This window comes from Oncorhynchus nerka, linkage group LG2 (assembly GCF_034236695.1).
Source record: "Oncorhynchus nerka isolate Pitt River linkage group LG2, Oner_Uvic_2.0, whole genome shotgun sequence".
Classification (NCBI taxonomy): Eukaryota; Metazoa; Chordata; class Actinopteri; order Salmoniformes; family Salmonidae; genus Oncorhynchus; species Oncorhynchus nerka.
Genome location: NC_088397.1, coordinates 15,522,938 through 15,536,437, shown reverse-complemented (window position 1 = coordinate 15,536,437; position 13,500 = coordinate 15,522,938). Strand labels below are relative to the sequence as shown.

Here is a 13,500-nt window from a genome sequence, read left to right as displayed (position 1 = left end):
TAACTATGCCACTTTGTTTACTTTGTTTACATACTCATCTCATATGTATATACTGTACTCGATACTATCTACTGTATGCTGCCCTGTACCATCACTCATTCATATATCCTTATGTACATATTCTTTATCCCCTTACACTGTGTATAAGGTAGTAGTTTTGGAATTGTTAGGTTAGATTAGTCGTTGGTTATTACTGCATTGTCGGAACTAGAAGCACAAGCATTTCGCTACACTCACATTAACATCTGCTAACCATGTGTATGTGACAAATACATTTGATTTGATTTGATCTATTTTCAAAGAATTTGTGTCATTGTCTTAACTGATCCTGTTGACAACATTGATTGTGTTGGAGCCAATGTACAGTACTTTTCCCTTAATTTCAACACTAAATCATTAACTGGTACCTGTACGTCAATGCGGACTCTGTAATAGGTGGAGCGCAGCATAAGACCAACAGACGTCCTAATAATGTGCAGTCTGCTGACACTGGATGACTGGAAACAGCAGAGATGAAGGAGCTATGGGTTATGGTTGTCTTTGCTACAGGTAAGACTTGCTATATATTTGATTTATTCAGGGTGATTTAAGATGTTCAGATGTATGATGCTGTTAAGTTTGTTGTATGATTGAGAATTGAGTAACACAATTGCTGTCACTGTCCAGAAGTTCAAAAATGTATGATTCATTTAACTTGTCAATGGATTATTACCAATATATGACCTTACTGTTTTTACATGGTGGTTAATGAATGTTAAAGTTTGTTTTATAATCAATGATTGATTGATGTTTTGTCTGTTTGCTGCTAGGGATACAATAGCATCAATAAAGACATTGTTTCAGACTTAATTTTTATCCAAACACTATTTAGATGTATCGCTAAGCCATTGTTTACAGACTGTGGATAGACTACTGTCAGGTCTCAGATACAGTTGATAACAGAGTAGCCTTTGCTATCAACCGTTTATTGGCAGTGATAATGACTTCTTTCTCTCATAAACTACAGTAGAAAACATTTCTACACTGCTGAAGGCACAATGAAACTGGAACATCATGGATCATCTGCTCTGATTGTAGGAACTGACACTATGTTCCCTTGTTTATGTGGTTTACTGAGTTAATTCTCTTTTTTTAAGTCTCTTTATCACAGGGGAATCTCACCATATCATCTGCCATTCCAACCACCATTGACATAACTACCCCAACTACTGATGTCCTTTTTAACCCTGACCCTCCAGCTAGTCCCCCACAAACTACCTACACTCCAACTACCGACACGCCAACTACTTACACTCCAACTACTGCTGCCCCTTTAACACCTGACCCTCCAACTACTGACTCTCCAGCTACCGACACTCCAGCAGCCGACAATCCAGCAACCGACAGTCCAGCAACCGGCACTCCAATTACATACCCTCCAACTACCGAGAATCCAACTACTGACACTCCAGCAACCGACACTCCACCAACCGACCCTAAAACTACTGATCCTCCAACTACCGACTTTCCAACTACCGACACTCCAACTATCGATACTCCAACTACCGACTCTCCAACAACCGACACACCAACTACCGGCACGCCAACTACCGAAACTCAAGCTACAGTCACTAAAACTACCGACTGTCCAACTACCGACTGTCCAACTACTGACTGTCCAACAACCTACACATCAACATCTGACACTACAGCTACTGAAACTCCAGCACCCGACACTAAAACTGCTGATCCTCCAACTACCAACCATCCAACTACCGACCTTCTCGCTACCGACCCTCCAGCTTCCGAAATATCATTAAACTACACTCCAAATACCAACTTACCAACTACCCACTATCTAACTACCGACTTTCCAACAACGGACACTTCAGAAACCGACACTCCAGCAACCGACCTACAAGCAACCGACCTTCCAGCAACAGACTTTCCAACTTCCGATGCTACAGCTACCAACACTCCAGCAGCCGACACTCCAGCAACCGACACTCCAGCAACCGAAACGCCAACTATCGACACTCCAAGTACTGAATGTCCACCTACTGACACTCCAATTATCGACTCTCCAACTACCGACGCTACAGTCACTAAAACTACCAACTGTCCAACTACCGAATGTCCAACTACCAACTTTCCAACAACTGACACTCCAGCAACCGACACACAAGCAACCGACACTCCAACTACCGAAACGCCAACTGCCAACACTCCAACTACCGAATGCCCAACTACTGACACTCCAATTACCGACTTTCCAACTACCAACACTCCAACTACAGTCACTAAAACTATCAACTCTCCAACTACCGACTATCCAACTACCGACTGTCCAACCACCGACTGTCCAACTACAGTCACTAAAACTATCAACTGTCCAACTACCGACTGTCCAACCACCGACTGTCCAACTACAGTCACTAAAACTATCAACCGTCCAACTACCGACCGTCCAACTACCGACCGTCCAACTACCGACCGTCCAACTACCGACATTCCAACTACCGACATTCCAACTACCGACTGTCCAACTACCGACAGTTCAACTACCGACACTCCAACTACCGACACTCCAACTACAGGCACGCTATCAACCGGCACGCCAACAACCGACGCGTCAACATCTGACACTACAGCAACCAACACTCCAGCAACGGACATTCCAACTACTGACACTCCAACTACTGGCTGTCCAACTACTGACACTCCAACTACTGGCTGTCCAACTACTGACTGTCCAACTACCGACTTCACAACTACCGACACTCCAAATACCGGCACGCTATCAACATCTGACACGCCAACAACCGACATGCCAACAACCGAGACGCCAACAACTGACATTCCAACTACCGACATTTCAACTACTGAACATACTTCACTTCCATACACAATAGTGTGTGGACCAATTACCACTCCCCCCATCACCTCTCCCACCACCACTTTTCCCACCACCAACTCTCCCACAACTTCTACCACCACCCCCACCACCACCACCCCCACCATCACCTCTCCCACCAGACCCTCTCCCACCACCATCTCTCCCACCACCCCCACCACCAGCTCTCCCACCACCACCTCTACCACACACTCTCCCACCACCTCCACCACCACCCCCACCATCTCCTTTCCCACCACCACCTCTCCCACCACCACCTCTCCCACAATTCCCACCACCAACTCTCCCACCACCTCTACCACCACCCCCAACATCATCTCTCCCACCACCACCACCACCTCTCCCACAATCCCAACCACCACCTCTCCCACCACAACCTTTCCCACAATGCCCACCACCACCTCTCCTACAATCCCCACCACCACCTCTCCCACCACCACCATCTCTCCCACCACCATCTCTCCCACCACCATCTCTCCCACCACCTCCTCGACCACCACCCCTCCTCTGGTCTGTATCAACGGTGGTAAGCTACAGAGTCAAGTTTGTATCTGTCCTGATGAGTGGACTGGAGAGACCTGTTCAGATGGTACATTCACAGTACACACCACTACACTACTATACCTAACCCTGGATCTCATATTCACAGTACACACCACTACACTACTATACCTAACCCTGGATCTCATATTCACAGTACACACCACTACACTACTATACCTAACCCTGGATCGCACTTTCACAGTACACACCACTACACTACTATACCTAACCCTGGATCTCACATTCAGAATGTATATTTCATGTTTGCATGTTGAAATGTATTTTGCTTCTATAGGGAATTTCTGCAATTCCATCATCATTGGTGATTTTTCCTTCCTAAGAACACCGGCTGGCTGGTCTGCTTATTCAGAAGAGTCATGTGATGAGAAGACAACCAGTGGTATGTTACTTTTATTCACCTAAAATGAAACCATTTTATTAATCTGTTACAATCCTAATTAATGTTGTATTAGGTAAAACAAAACCTTGACTCTCTTTTTGTCTTGGTTCCTCCAGCCGGTTTACCAAAAGCCTCAGCAAGATGTTTGAATGACACTGGCTCTCCAATGTTTGGTCCTCCTCACATTCTGCAGTGTGAATTTACCCTCAGTGACATTCAAGGAAATGTACGTCAATAGGCATATTTTTTATGATCCTGATTTATGACCCGTCTTGATTTAGTGTTCTTCTTTCTTTGGGTCAATTACCTAAACCAACTCAACTACCTCATACCTCAATGCATTGACTCGATACTGGTACTCCCTGTATATAGCTTCGTTATTGTTATTTTATTGTGTTACTATTTCCTCAGTTGCTAATTTTGATACTTTTTACCTCTACATTATTGGGTCGTAAGTGAGCATTTCACAGTAAAGTCTACATCTGCTGTATTTGGCCCCTGTGACAAATCAAATTTGATTTACAGTTATTATCATGAGGAGTCCATCTTACATTTTGAACACCTGGCTTTCATCTTCAACTCATGTATTCTGTTCTTTTACTCTGCTTAACAGTTGATGAACATAATTGTTTTATTTCTTGTGTTTTACATTACATTGAATTTACATGCATTTGCATATATTTTTGTACTTTTTTGTACTGTCCCCTGTTTGGAATTGAACCCACAACCCTGGCATTGCAAGTGCCTTGCTCTAGTAAAATCAAATGAATAAAAATCCTTCTCTGTTCCTATTCAGATCTCTAGCAGTTCAGGTGATTTACTACAGTTAGCCTTCAGTACTCAGATCCTGACCTACCAAAAACATCAGCTGTCAGCTGACAACATCACCACAGCAGCGCAGATCGCTAACACACTGCTTAAGTCTGCAAAAATCACAGAGGTATAACATGTTTTGAAATCAAGTCGTGAACTATGACATGTTCTGGAGAGAAACGTGAGGTTGTTACTGCAGTGATTTGAACACTTGAGGTTCATCCCCTGGTTTTGATCATGCTGCAGGACATCGCAGTGGCAGCTATAACTATCATCAGTCAGCTGCTCAATGCCAATAAGGAGAGTACACAGGAGAGAGACGCTGTCCAGAGGTGTGTGTGTTTGTGTTTCTGCATACGTTTGATTTTATGTGTGTACGTGTGCCTTAGTGCGTGTCTGCATGTGCATGTAAACTAATGTTTTTCTGTGTTTCTCTCCCAGCCTCACAGAGACCCTGGAGAAGTTTTCCCTGGACCAGCACAATAATGTGTCCTTGGTGGTTCAGCCCAACCTGGCTGTCCAGTCTGTCCAAGTACCAAGTGACTCAGTAGGGATCCAGTTTACTGCTCTGACTGGTGAGTGAGACTGCTAGTGAACCTACACACTGGCATTTAAAGTGATGGTTTATATCTGTATTGACAGACTGGGTAAAACTTCTCAATGTTGGTAAGTAAGGTTTGGTATGGATTACAGACAAATACAGAAGTAACACTATATTGCTCTGCTTTAAATTGCTAAATCAAATTAATCTCCTTCTCCAGGAAGTTCTGGCAATTTTGTGGCCAAAAGAATTCATCTCAACATCAATACCTCTGAACTGATAGCTGACAAAGGAGGTTCTACCGATGTCCAGATTGTCATGAAATTCCCTCCAGGTGAGCCAATGTTGGTATACAAACATAGTGTATAAACTCAAGCTTCAATTTCCTTGTTTAGGTTTCACTGAGAGAGCTTAACTGCTCTTTGTGGTCGTGGAAATCAGGTAAGCAGTGTCAGATGAGATATGGATAAGTAAACTAATGATCAGTAATTTGGCTTTCACGATAAGCCTACAAGGCAAGGTCAAGCTACTCATGTATATAAAGTCCTGATATGAAAAACATTCTCTCTCTCTAAAACACGCTCAATTAAATTCAAAGGGTTTTATTGGCATGGGAAACAAATATTTACATTGCCAAAGCTAGTGAAATAGATAATAAACAAAGGTGAAAAAATGAACTGTAAACATTACATTCACAAAAGTTTCAATGGAATAGAGACATTTCAAATGTAATATTATGGCTATGTAGTGTTTTAACGATGTCTCTCTCTCTCTCCACTCAGTTTTACGTAGTAAAAACACAAACCACTCCATTGGTTTTGTGCTCTACCAAAACGACGGGTTCTTCAGGTCCAGGGCTTTCAGAGCTTCTTCAGGAACCAGCAGAAGGGTCATCTCTGCTAACCTGGGACAAGTGTCTGGGTTACATGTTGAGATGCTCTTCAAGCCCACAGTAAGATTTATCTTGGAATCAGTAAACACATAGTGGTCCAAATTCTCTGGGACACATAATGGGAGGTTATCCATTATCTAAGTCAGGGGGTAGGCAGCACAGTTCCTGGAGTGCCGCAGGTATTACAGGATGTTGTTCCAACTAGGCACTTCATCTGACCAACTGAGCTATTTGTTCAGTTCAGTGATTGCCTAAAGTCAGCACACCTGGTCTTCCAGGTCGTTTAAATCAAAACAGGATGTGCCTGTGGCCCTCCAGGACCAGGGTTGCCTACCCTTGATCTAAGATATCCATTGACGCTTATCAGCCATAAGGAACAAGGAAGCATATTTTGGCCAGTGAACAAGGAAGCACATGTTGTATTGTATATAATATGATGTATAAAATATCTTTAAAAAAAATCTCACATGTGCTTAATAACCTGTTATACTTCACAATTTCCTTTATGATTATTATTTTTAAATTAAGAATACTGTGAATGCATGTGTTTTTCTGAAGGATTTACAGTGAGTTTGTTTCTGTTCTCACTTCTCAGGCTGTTCCCAACACCTCCTTCTATGACTTTGCCTGTGTGTCATGGAACTACACGTTGAAAGACTGGAGCACCTTTGGCTGCTCCAAAGTCAACCACTCAGAAGACGGCCTGCGTTGTTTCTGTAATCACACCACTAACTTTGCTGTGCTGATGGTGAGTAGCTAGCTGCCTTCATCTCCCTTTTACTAACCACACTCTGACATATCTTATACATCATAAGCAGGATCCAGACACATGAGGGCAATGACTTTCTATATGACTGTGACAGAAACATATTTTTTTATGTTCTTTCTACAGTCGTTCAGGAGGGATTTTAAATACGCTGAAGCGCTAAACTGGATCACCATATTGGGATGTTCCATGTCCATCATAGGGTTGAGTTTAACAATAACATTCCAGATGGTGACCAGGTAAGATCCTACAGGGTTCCAGAACCAATTCAAAATATACAGTAACATTCCAGATCGCAACCAGGTGAGATCCTACAGGGTTCCAGAACCAATTAAAAATATACAGTAACATTCCAGATCGCAACCAGGTGAGATCCTACAGGGTTCCAGAACCAATTCAAAATATACAGTAACATTCCAGATCGCAACCAGGTAAGATCCTACAGGGTTCCAGAACCAATTCAAAATATACAGTAACATTCCAGATCGCAACCAGGTGAGATCCTACAGGGTTCCAGAACCAATTCAAAATATACAGTAACATTCCAGATCGCAACCAGGTAAGATCCTACAGGGTTCCAGAACCAATTAAAAATATACAGTAACATTCCAGATCGCAACCAGGTAAGATCCTACAGGGTTCCAGAACCAATTAAAAATATACAGTAACATTCCAGATCGCAAACAGGTAAGATCCTACAGGGTTCCAGAACCAATTAAAAATATACAGTAACATTCCAGATCGAAACCAGGTAAGATCCTACAGGGTTCCAGAACCAATTCAAAATATACAGTAACATTCCAGATCGAAACCAGGTAAGATCCTACAGGGTTCCAGAACCAATTCAAAATATTCGGTGCTTCTCAACAGTGTAAAGAAGCCCTTTGTCTGATCCAACAGGACTTGATAGGTGAAACCATTTTAAAACCCACTATTTATGAACCAACACATCCATAGCTACACATATAACTTCCCTAACATAGTGTTGTCTATCACCTGTCCCCAGGAAATCACGCAAAACCAACCCAACAGTCCTCTTAGTGAGCGTCTGCGTGTGTCTCCTGATCTTCACCCTCCTCTTCATGTTGGGAGTGGACAACCCTCATAAACAGCTGGACAAACCTGAAATACAGGAGGACAACATTCTCCCCCCGTCCGACACACACACGGAGCAGGACAGAGGGCCCTGTACTGCAGTGGCAGTCCTGCTGCAGTACTTCCTGTTGGGGACGTTCACCTGGAACACGCTGTACGCCACACACGTCTTCCTGATGATCAGAAACAGCCTGGCCACCAGCCCGTCACACTTCACAGCCTATACCGTGGCCATCGGATGGGGTAGGACAGCATGGAGAAAAATACATTATTTTGTTGTTTCAGAAGCTTTGGCTGACATTATACCTGGGCTCCTTGAACCAAAACTAATGTTAGGTGATATTTTCAGGCTCTAGTTAGCCTGAAATAGAACTTAAAAACAACTTGTACAGAGGATGTATGTGTAGTGTATATTTCTGCATGCAAATCTACCAGGAAAAACAACATCATTCTCTGTCTTTTAGGACTGCCTGCAGTTGTGGTGGCCATCACCTTAGGAATTAGTTACAGAGTGGATGATCCACTGGGTTACAGGCAGGAGGAATTGTGAGTCAATAGTGTACTACACTACTACTGTACTACTTCTCTGTACTGGATTGTACTATCCTATACTGTATTATACTATACTATACTGAACTGTACTATACTACTTCTGTATTACTTCACTGTACTGTACTATACTACCACAACTACACCTGAGTACTGCTTTGTGCTGTACAGCAAATTTCTTTCTCTGTGGTTATTACATAATAGGTTCATTTTGAATTAAAGTGGGGTAATTGATTATCCCTGTCAGTTTTTGTATACATGTTTACTATGCATGTTAATAATTGGCAATATTAAAAGTAAAAAATATAGATATAGTATAGATATATACTATATATATATATATATATATAGTATATTATGAATGATACATTTTTCTTCATAGTTTCTTGTTTACTTATGCTACCCACCAGGTTTGATTAAAACCACCTTCTTCAAATAACAGGCATTATGTTTTGTCTGTCTAACTCATTCATTTGACCTCTCAGTTGCTGGCTTGCAGCCCTCGATCCAAAGGGGAACTTTGATTTCAAGCTGCCAATGTTTTGGGGGTTCCTGATACCTGTGGCATTCATGCTTATGTTCAACACAGTGATGTTGGTATATTTTGCGGTTACAACGTGCAAGACCAACCCACATTTAACCAGGTAACATTAATGGGGGCATGAGGTAGAAAGTTGGAGTCACAAAGATCCGTCTTGATTTAAATGCCTACTAACAAGCCTATTATATATTATTTATTTATTATTAGTTATTAGTAATCAAATCATCAAATTGAATTAGCACTGTGCTCTAACCCACTCACCCACTGGAAGTCAAATGTTCTTCTACCACAGCAGTCTATTACAGCAGTCTATTACAGCAATCTAAGTATGTTGGTTATGTTTCCCAGTACAAGACACACATCGATGAAGAAGAAGTTCCTCAGTAGCTTTTCTCTGGCTGTGGTGCTCGGTCTCTCCTGGATCCTGGGCTATCTGTTGCTCATTCCACAGAACCAGACCATGTACACCATACTCAACATCTCCTTCTGTGTACTCACCACCACTCAGGTAGTAAATGTATGCACTCACTACTGTAAGTCCCTCTGGATAAGAGCGTCTGCTAAATGACTCAAATGTAAACTAGAAATACTAGTGTCTATTGTACCACAGAATCCAGGCTTGATTTACAATTAGACACAAACTAAACATAAATAAATTGAGCTGGTCTTTATGGAAACACTACCTTTTGTTTGTCCTTGTGTGTTTCTGAAATTACTTGATAACGTCTTTGTGTTTTTGCTTTGTCTCCACAGGGCTTGCAGATTTTCTTTTTGTTCACAGCGAGAACAGCAATTTTCAAGAAAAAGATGTCAAGTGCTTTGAAAACTGTCTCTGGCGCTGGGATCCCTCTTCACACTAGGAAGTTCAGTCTATGGCGAGGCGAGCACAGTGATAAAGTAGAATCATACACACATCTGGACACTGACCTGTCATTTCCACCTTGGTCCTCACAGACATCTAGCTGATGGGCTGTAAGTTCAACCTCTGTTGTAAAATATCTCATATACCTCCACTATTTTCCTATAATATACAGTATAATACACACAACATTTTGTATCAATGTATATTCACTGCGAATTCCCTCAGAAGTTGTGTTGTCCAATGATTTTTTGCATGAATACCGTATATCCTGAACATTTGTTCTTTATAAAATGTTACTGTTTTAAATAAATCTTTAATCATTCTCTTTTAAGCGGATGTTTGTAGTTATTCATAGTGAGAAAAAAACACTATTTTACACAATATCTCCGAAAATAGATTTAGACAGTGTAGCCCAGGGGTGTCAAACAAATGTTCCCCTCAGGCCACATTTGGTCATTACCGAGGTCAGATGGGACGCACTTAAAATTGATTAAGAAGCTTCTACTCCATCGGCCTGTACAGCACAGGAAGCAAGCTGCAGCTGCCAGTTACATCTGTGGTAGAGGACTACAAGGCAACAAAAGCACGTCAGCCTATGATGCTGCGGGACAGCAAGGATGAGAGGGTTCGACAGGCAGAGATTGTGGTCGGTGGTCGCAAGTGATAAACCAGCGGAGCACTCAGGAGGGTGGAGGAACAGCAAACCAATATAGACTGGTTCTGGGATGCACAACCTGGTCAAGCTGGAAGAAAGCAGATCCAAAGGAGTGCTGTGGTGCAGAGGGATATATGAAAGGCTGAGGAAGAAAGCAGGGAGGTATGAAACACTGAGGAAGAAAGCAGGGAGGTATGAAACACTGAGGAAGAAAGCAGGGAGGTATGAAACACTGAGGAAGAAAGCAAGCATGTCAGAGGAAGGTCTGAAAGACTGAGGAAGAAAGCAGGCTTGTCAGAGGGAGATATGAAAGGTTGAGGAAGAAAGCAGGCATGTCAGAGTCGTGAAAGAACACAGCAGCTGGACATGCTGGGGGACATGCTGGACATGCTGGGGGACATGCTGAGGGACATGCTGGACATGCTGGGGGACATGCTGGACATGCTGGGGGACATGCTGGACATGCTGGGGGACATGCTGGGGGACATGCTGGACATGCTGGGGGACATGCTGGACATGCTGGGGGACATGCTGGACATGCTGGGGGACATGCTGGACATGCTGGGGGACATGCTGGGGGACATGCTGGGGGACATGCTGGACATGCTGGACATGCTGGGGGACATGCTCGGGGACATGCTGGACATGCTGGGGGATATGCTGGACATGCTGGGGGACATGCTGGACATGCTGGGGGACATGCTGGGGGACATGCTGGACATGCTGGGGGACATGCTCGGGGACATGCTGGACATGCTGGGGGATATGCTGGACATGCTGGGGGACATGCTGGACATGCTGGGGGACATGCTGGTGGACATGCTGGACATGCTGGGGGACATGCTGGACATGCTGGACATGCTGGGGGACATGCTGGACATGCTGGGGGACATGCTGGACATGCTGGACATGCTGGACATGCTGGGGGACATGCTGGACATACTGGACATGCTGGGGGACATGCTGGACATGCTGGGGGACATGCTGGGGGACATGCTGGACATGCTGAGGGACATTCTGGGGGACATGCTGGACATGCTGGGGGACATGCTGGACATGCTGGACATGCTGGACATGCTGGGGGACATGTTGGACATGCTGGACATGCTGGGGGACATACTGGACATGCTGGACATGCTGGACATGCTCGGGGACATGCTGGACATGCTGGGGGATATGCTGGACATGCTGGGGGACATGCTGGACATGCTGGGGGACATGCTGGACATGCTGGGGTACATTCTGGACATGCTGGGGGACATGCTGGGGGACATGCTGGACATGCTGGGGGACATGCTGGACATGCTGGGGGACATGTTGGACATGCTGGGGGACATGCTGGACATGCTGGGGGACATGTTGGACATGCTGGGGGACATGCTGGACATGCTGGACATGCTGGGGGACATGTTGGACATGCTGGACATGCTGGGGGACATGTTGGACATGCTGGACATGCTGGGGGACATGTTGGACATGCTGGACATGCTGGGGGACATACTGGACATGCTGGACATGCTGGGGGACATGCTGGACATGCTGGGGGACATGCTGGACATGCTGGACATGCTGGACATGCTGGGGGACATACTGGACATGCTGGACATGCTGGGGGACATGCTGGACATGCTGGGGGACATGCTGGGGGACATGCTGGGGGACATGCTGGACATGCTGGGGGACATGCTGGGGGACATGCTGGGGGACATGCTGGACATGTTGGGGGAACGGTGTGATGGTGTTTGCGTACTTTGCTGGTGACACTGTCTGTGATTTACTTATAATTCAATTCATAAGAGAATTATGTTCTCCAGGTACATCACCCAATTTAATTATTTTACTCTCAGTCTGCAAACCAGAATTTGTAAGATCCTGGTCGAATGAAACAGACGGAGGCCCAGCTAAATGGTCAAAAAGTTCTGAAGTCAAGAATAGAATTCATTTTATACTGACTTCTCACGCCCACACATACACACAAACATACGCACACACACACAAACATACGCACACACATGTCCTGCTACGCAAACACTGTCTGTCTCACTTCCCAGCCGACAGAGATAGTGACTTTGTCCTTAAGACGTACTCCACAAGACGTTCTCTCCCAAATCTCCAGTCAGGTCGGCACCAAGCTCAGACAGTCTGTGTTTAAAATACCATAAAGGCATATTGTTTTACCCTAATTCTGACTCTGACTACACATTTATTGATTATGATTTCATACATTCTAATTAATTCCATACAATTAAATGTTTCAGGGTGGAATATTCTAATCATTCAATTAACAGACAATTCTCACCTATCAGACAGTTATCCATCATGGCTACCACAGCATTCTGCAGCGATACGCCATCCCATCTGATTTCCGCTTAGTGGGATTATCATTTGTTTTTCAACAGGACAATGACGCAACACACCTCCAGCCTTTGTAAGGGCTATTTGACTAAGGAGAGTGATGGAGTGCTGCATTAGATGATCTGGCCTCCCGACCTCAACCCGATTGAGATGATTTGGGATGAGTTGGACTGCAGAGTGAAGGAAAAGCAACCGACAAGTGCTCAGCATATGTGGGATGTCGTGTCTGGACTATTATTTATAACAAATCAGTTCTCTAGGTTTAATTAACCAGGGCAAGGTGACTTGAAACATGACCGAATACAAACTGTGTAGCTATTCCCACCGCAAGGCAATCAAACAAGCTAAGTGTCAGTATAGAGACAAAGTAGAGTCGCAATTCAATGACTCAGACACAAGAGGTATGTTGCAGGGTCGTCAGTCAATCACGGATTACAAAAAGAAAACCAGCCCCGTCGCGGACCAGGATGGCTTGATCCCAGACAGACTAAACAACTTCTTTGCTCGCTTTGAGGACAATACAGTGCCACTGACACGGCCCACTACCAAAACCTGCGGACTCTCCTTCACTACAGCCGACGTGAGTAAAACATTT

At 44.2% G+C, this 13,500-nt stretch overlaps 1 protein-coding gene across 1 annotated transcript; it reads left to right on the top strand.

The window, feature by feature from the left end:
- The first annotated feature begins 349 nt into the window (after positions 1–349).
- LOC115144961 (mucin-2-like) lies at positions 350–10,226 on the top strand. The gene is made up of 15 exons (XM_065023712.1): positions 350–549; positions 1,137–3,836; positions 3,953–4,062; positions 4,633–4,776; positions 4,896–4,981; positions 5,091–5,224; positions 5,411–5,524; positions 5,973–6,142; positions 6,678–6,830; positions 6,975–7,087; positions 7,855–8,186; positions 8,408–8,489; positions 8,978–9,136; positions 9,382–9,541; positions 9,787–10,226. The coding sequence occupies exons 1-15, from the start codon at positions 513–515 to the stop codon at positions 9,997–9,999; spliced, it is 4,707 nt and encodes a 1,568-aa protein (XP_064879784.1). The 5' UTR covers positions 350–512; the 3' UTR covers positions 10,000–10,226.
- Positions 10,227–13,500: the final 3,274 nt, after the last annotated feature.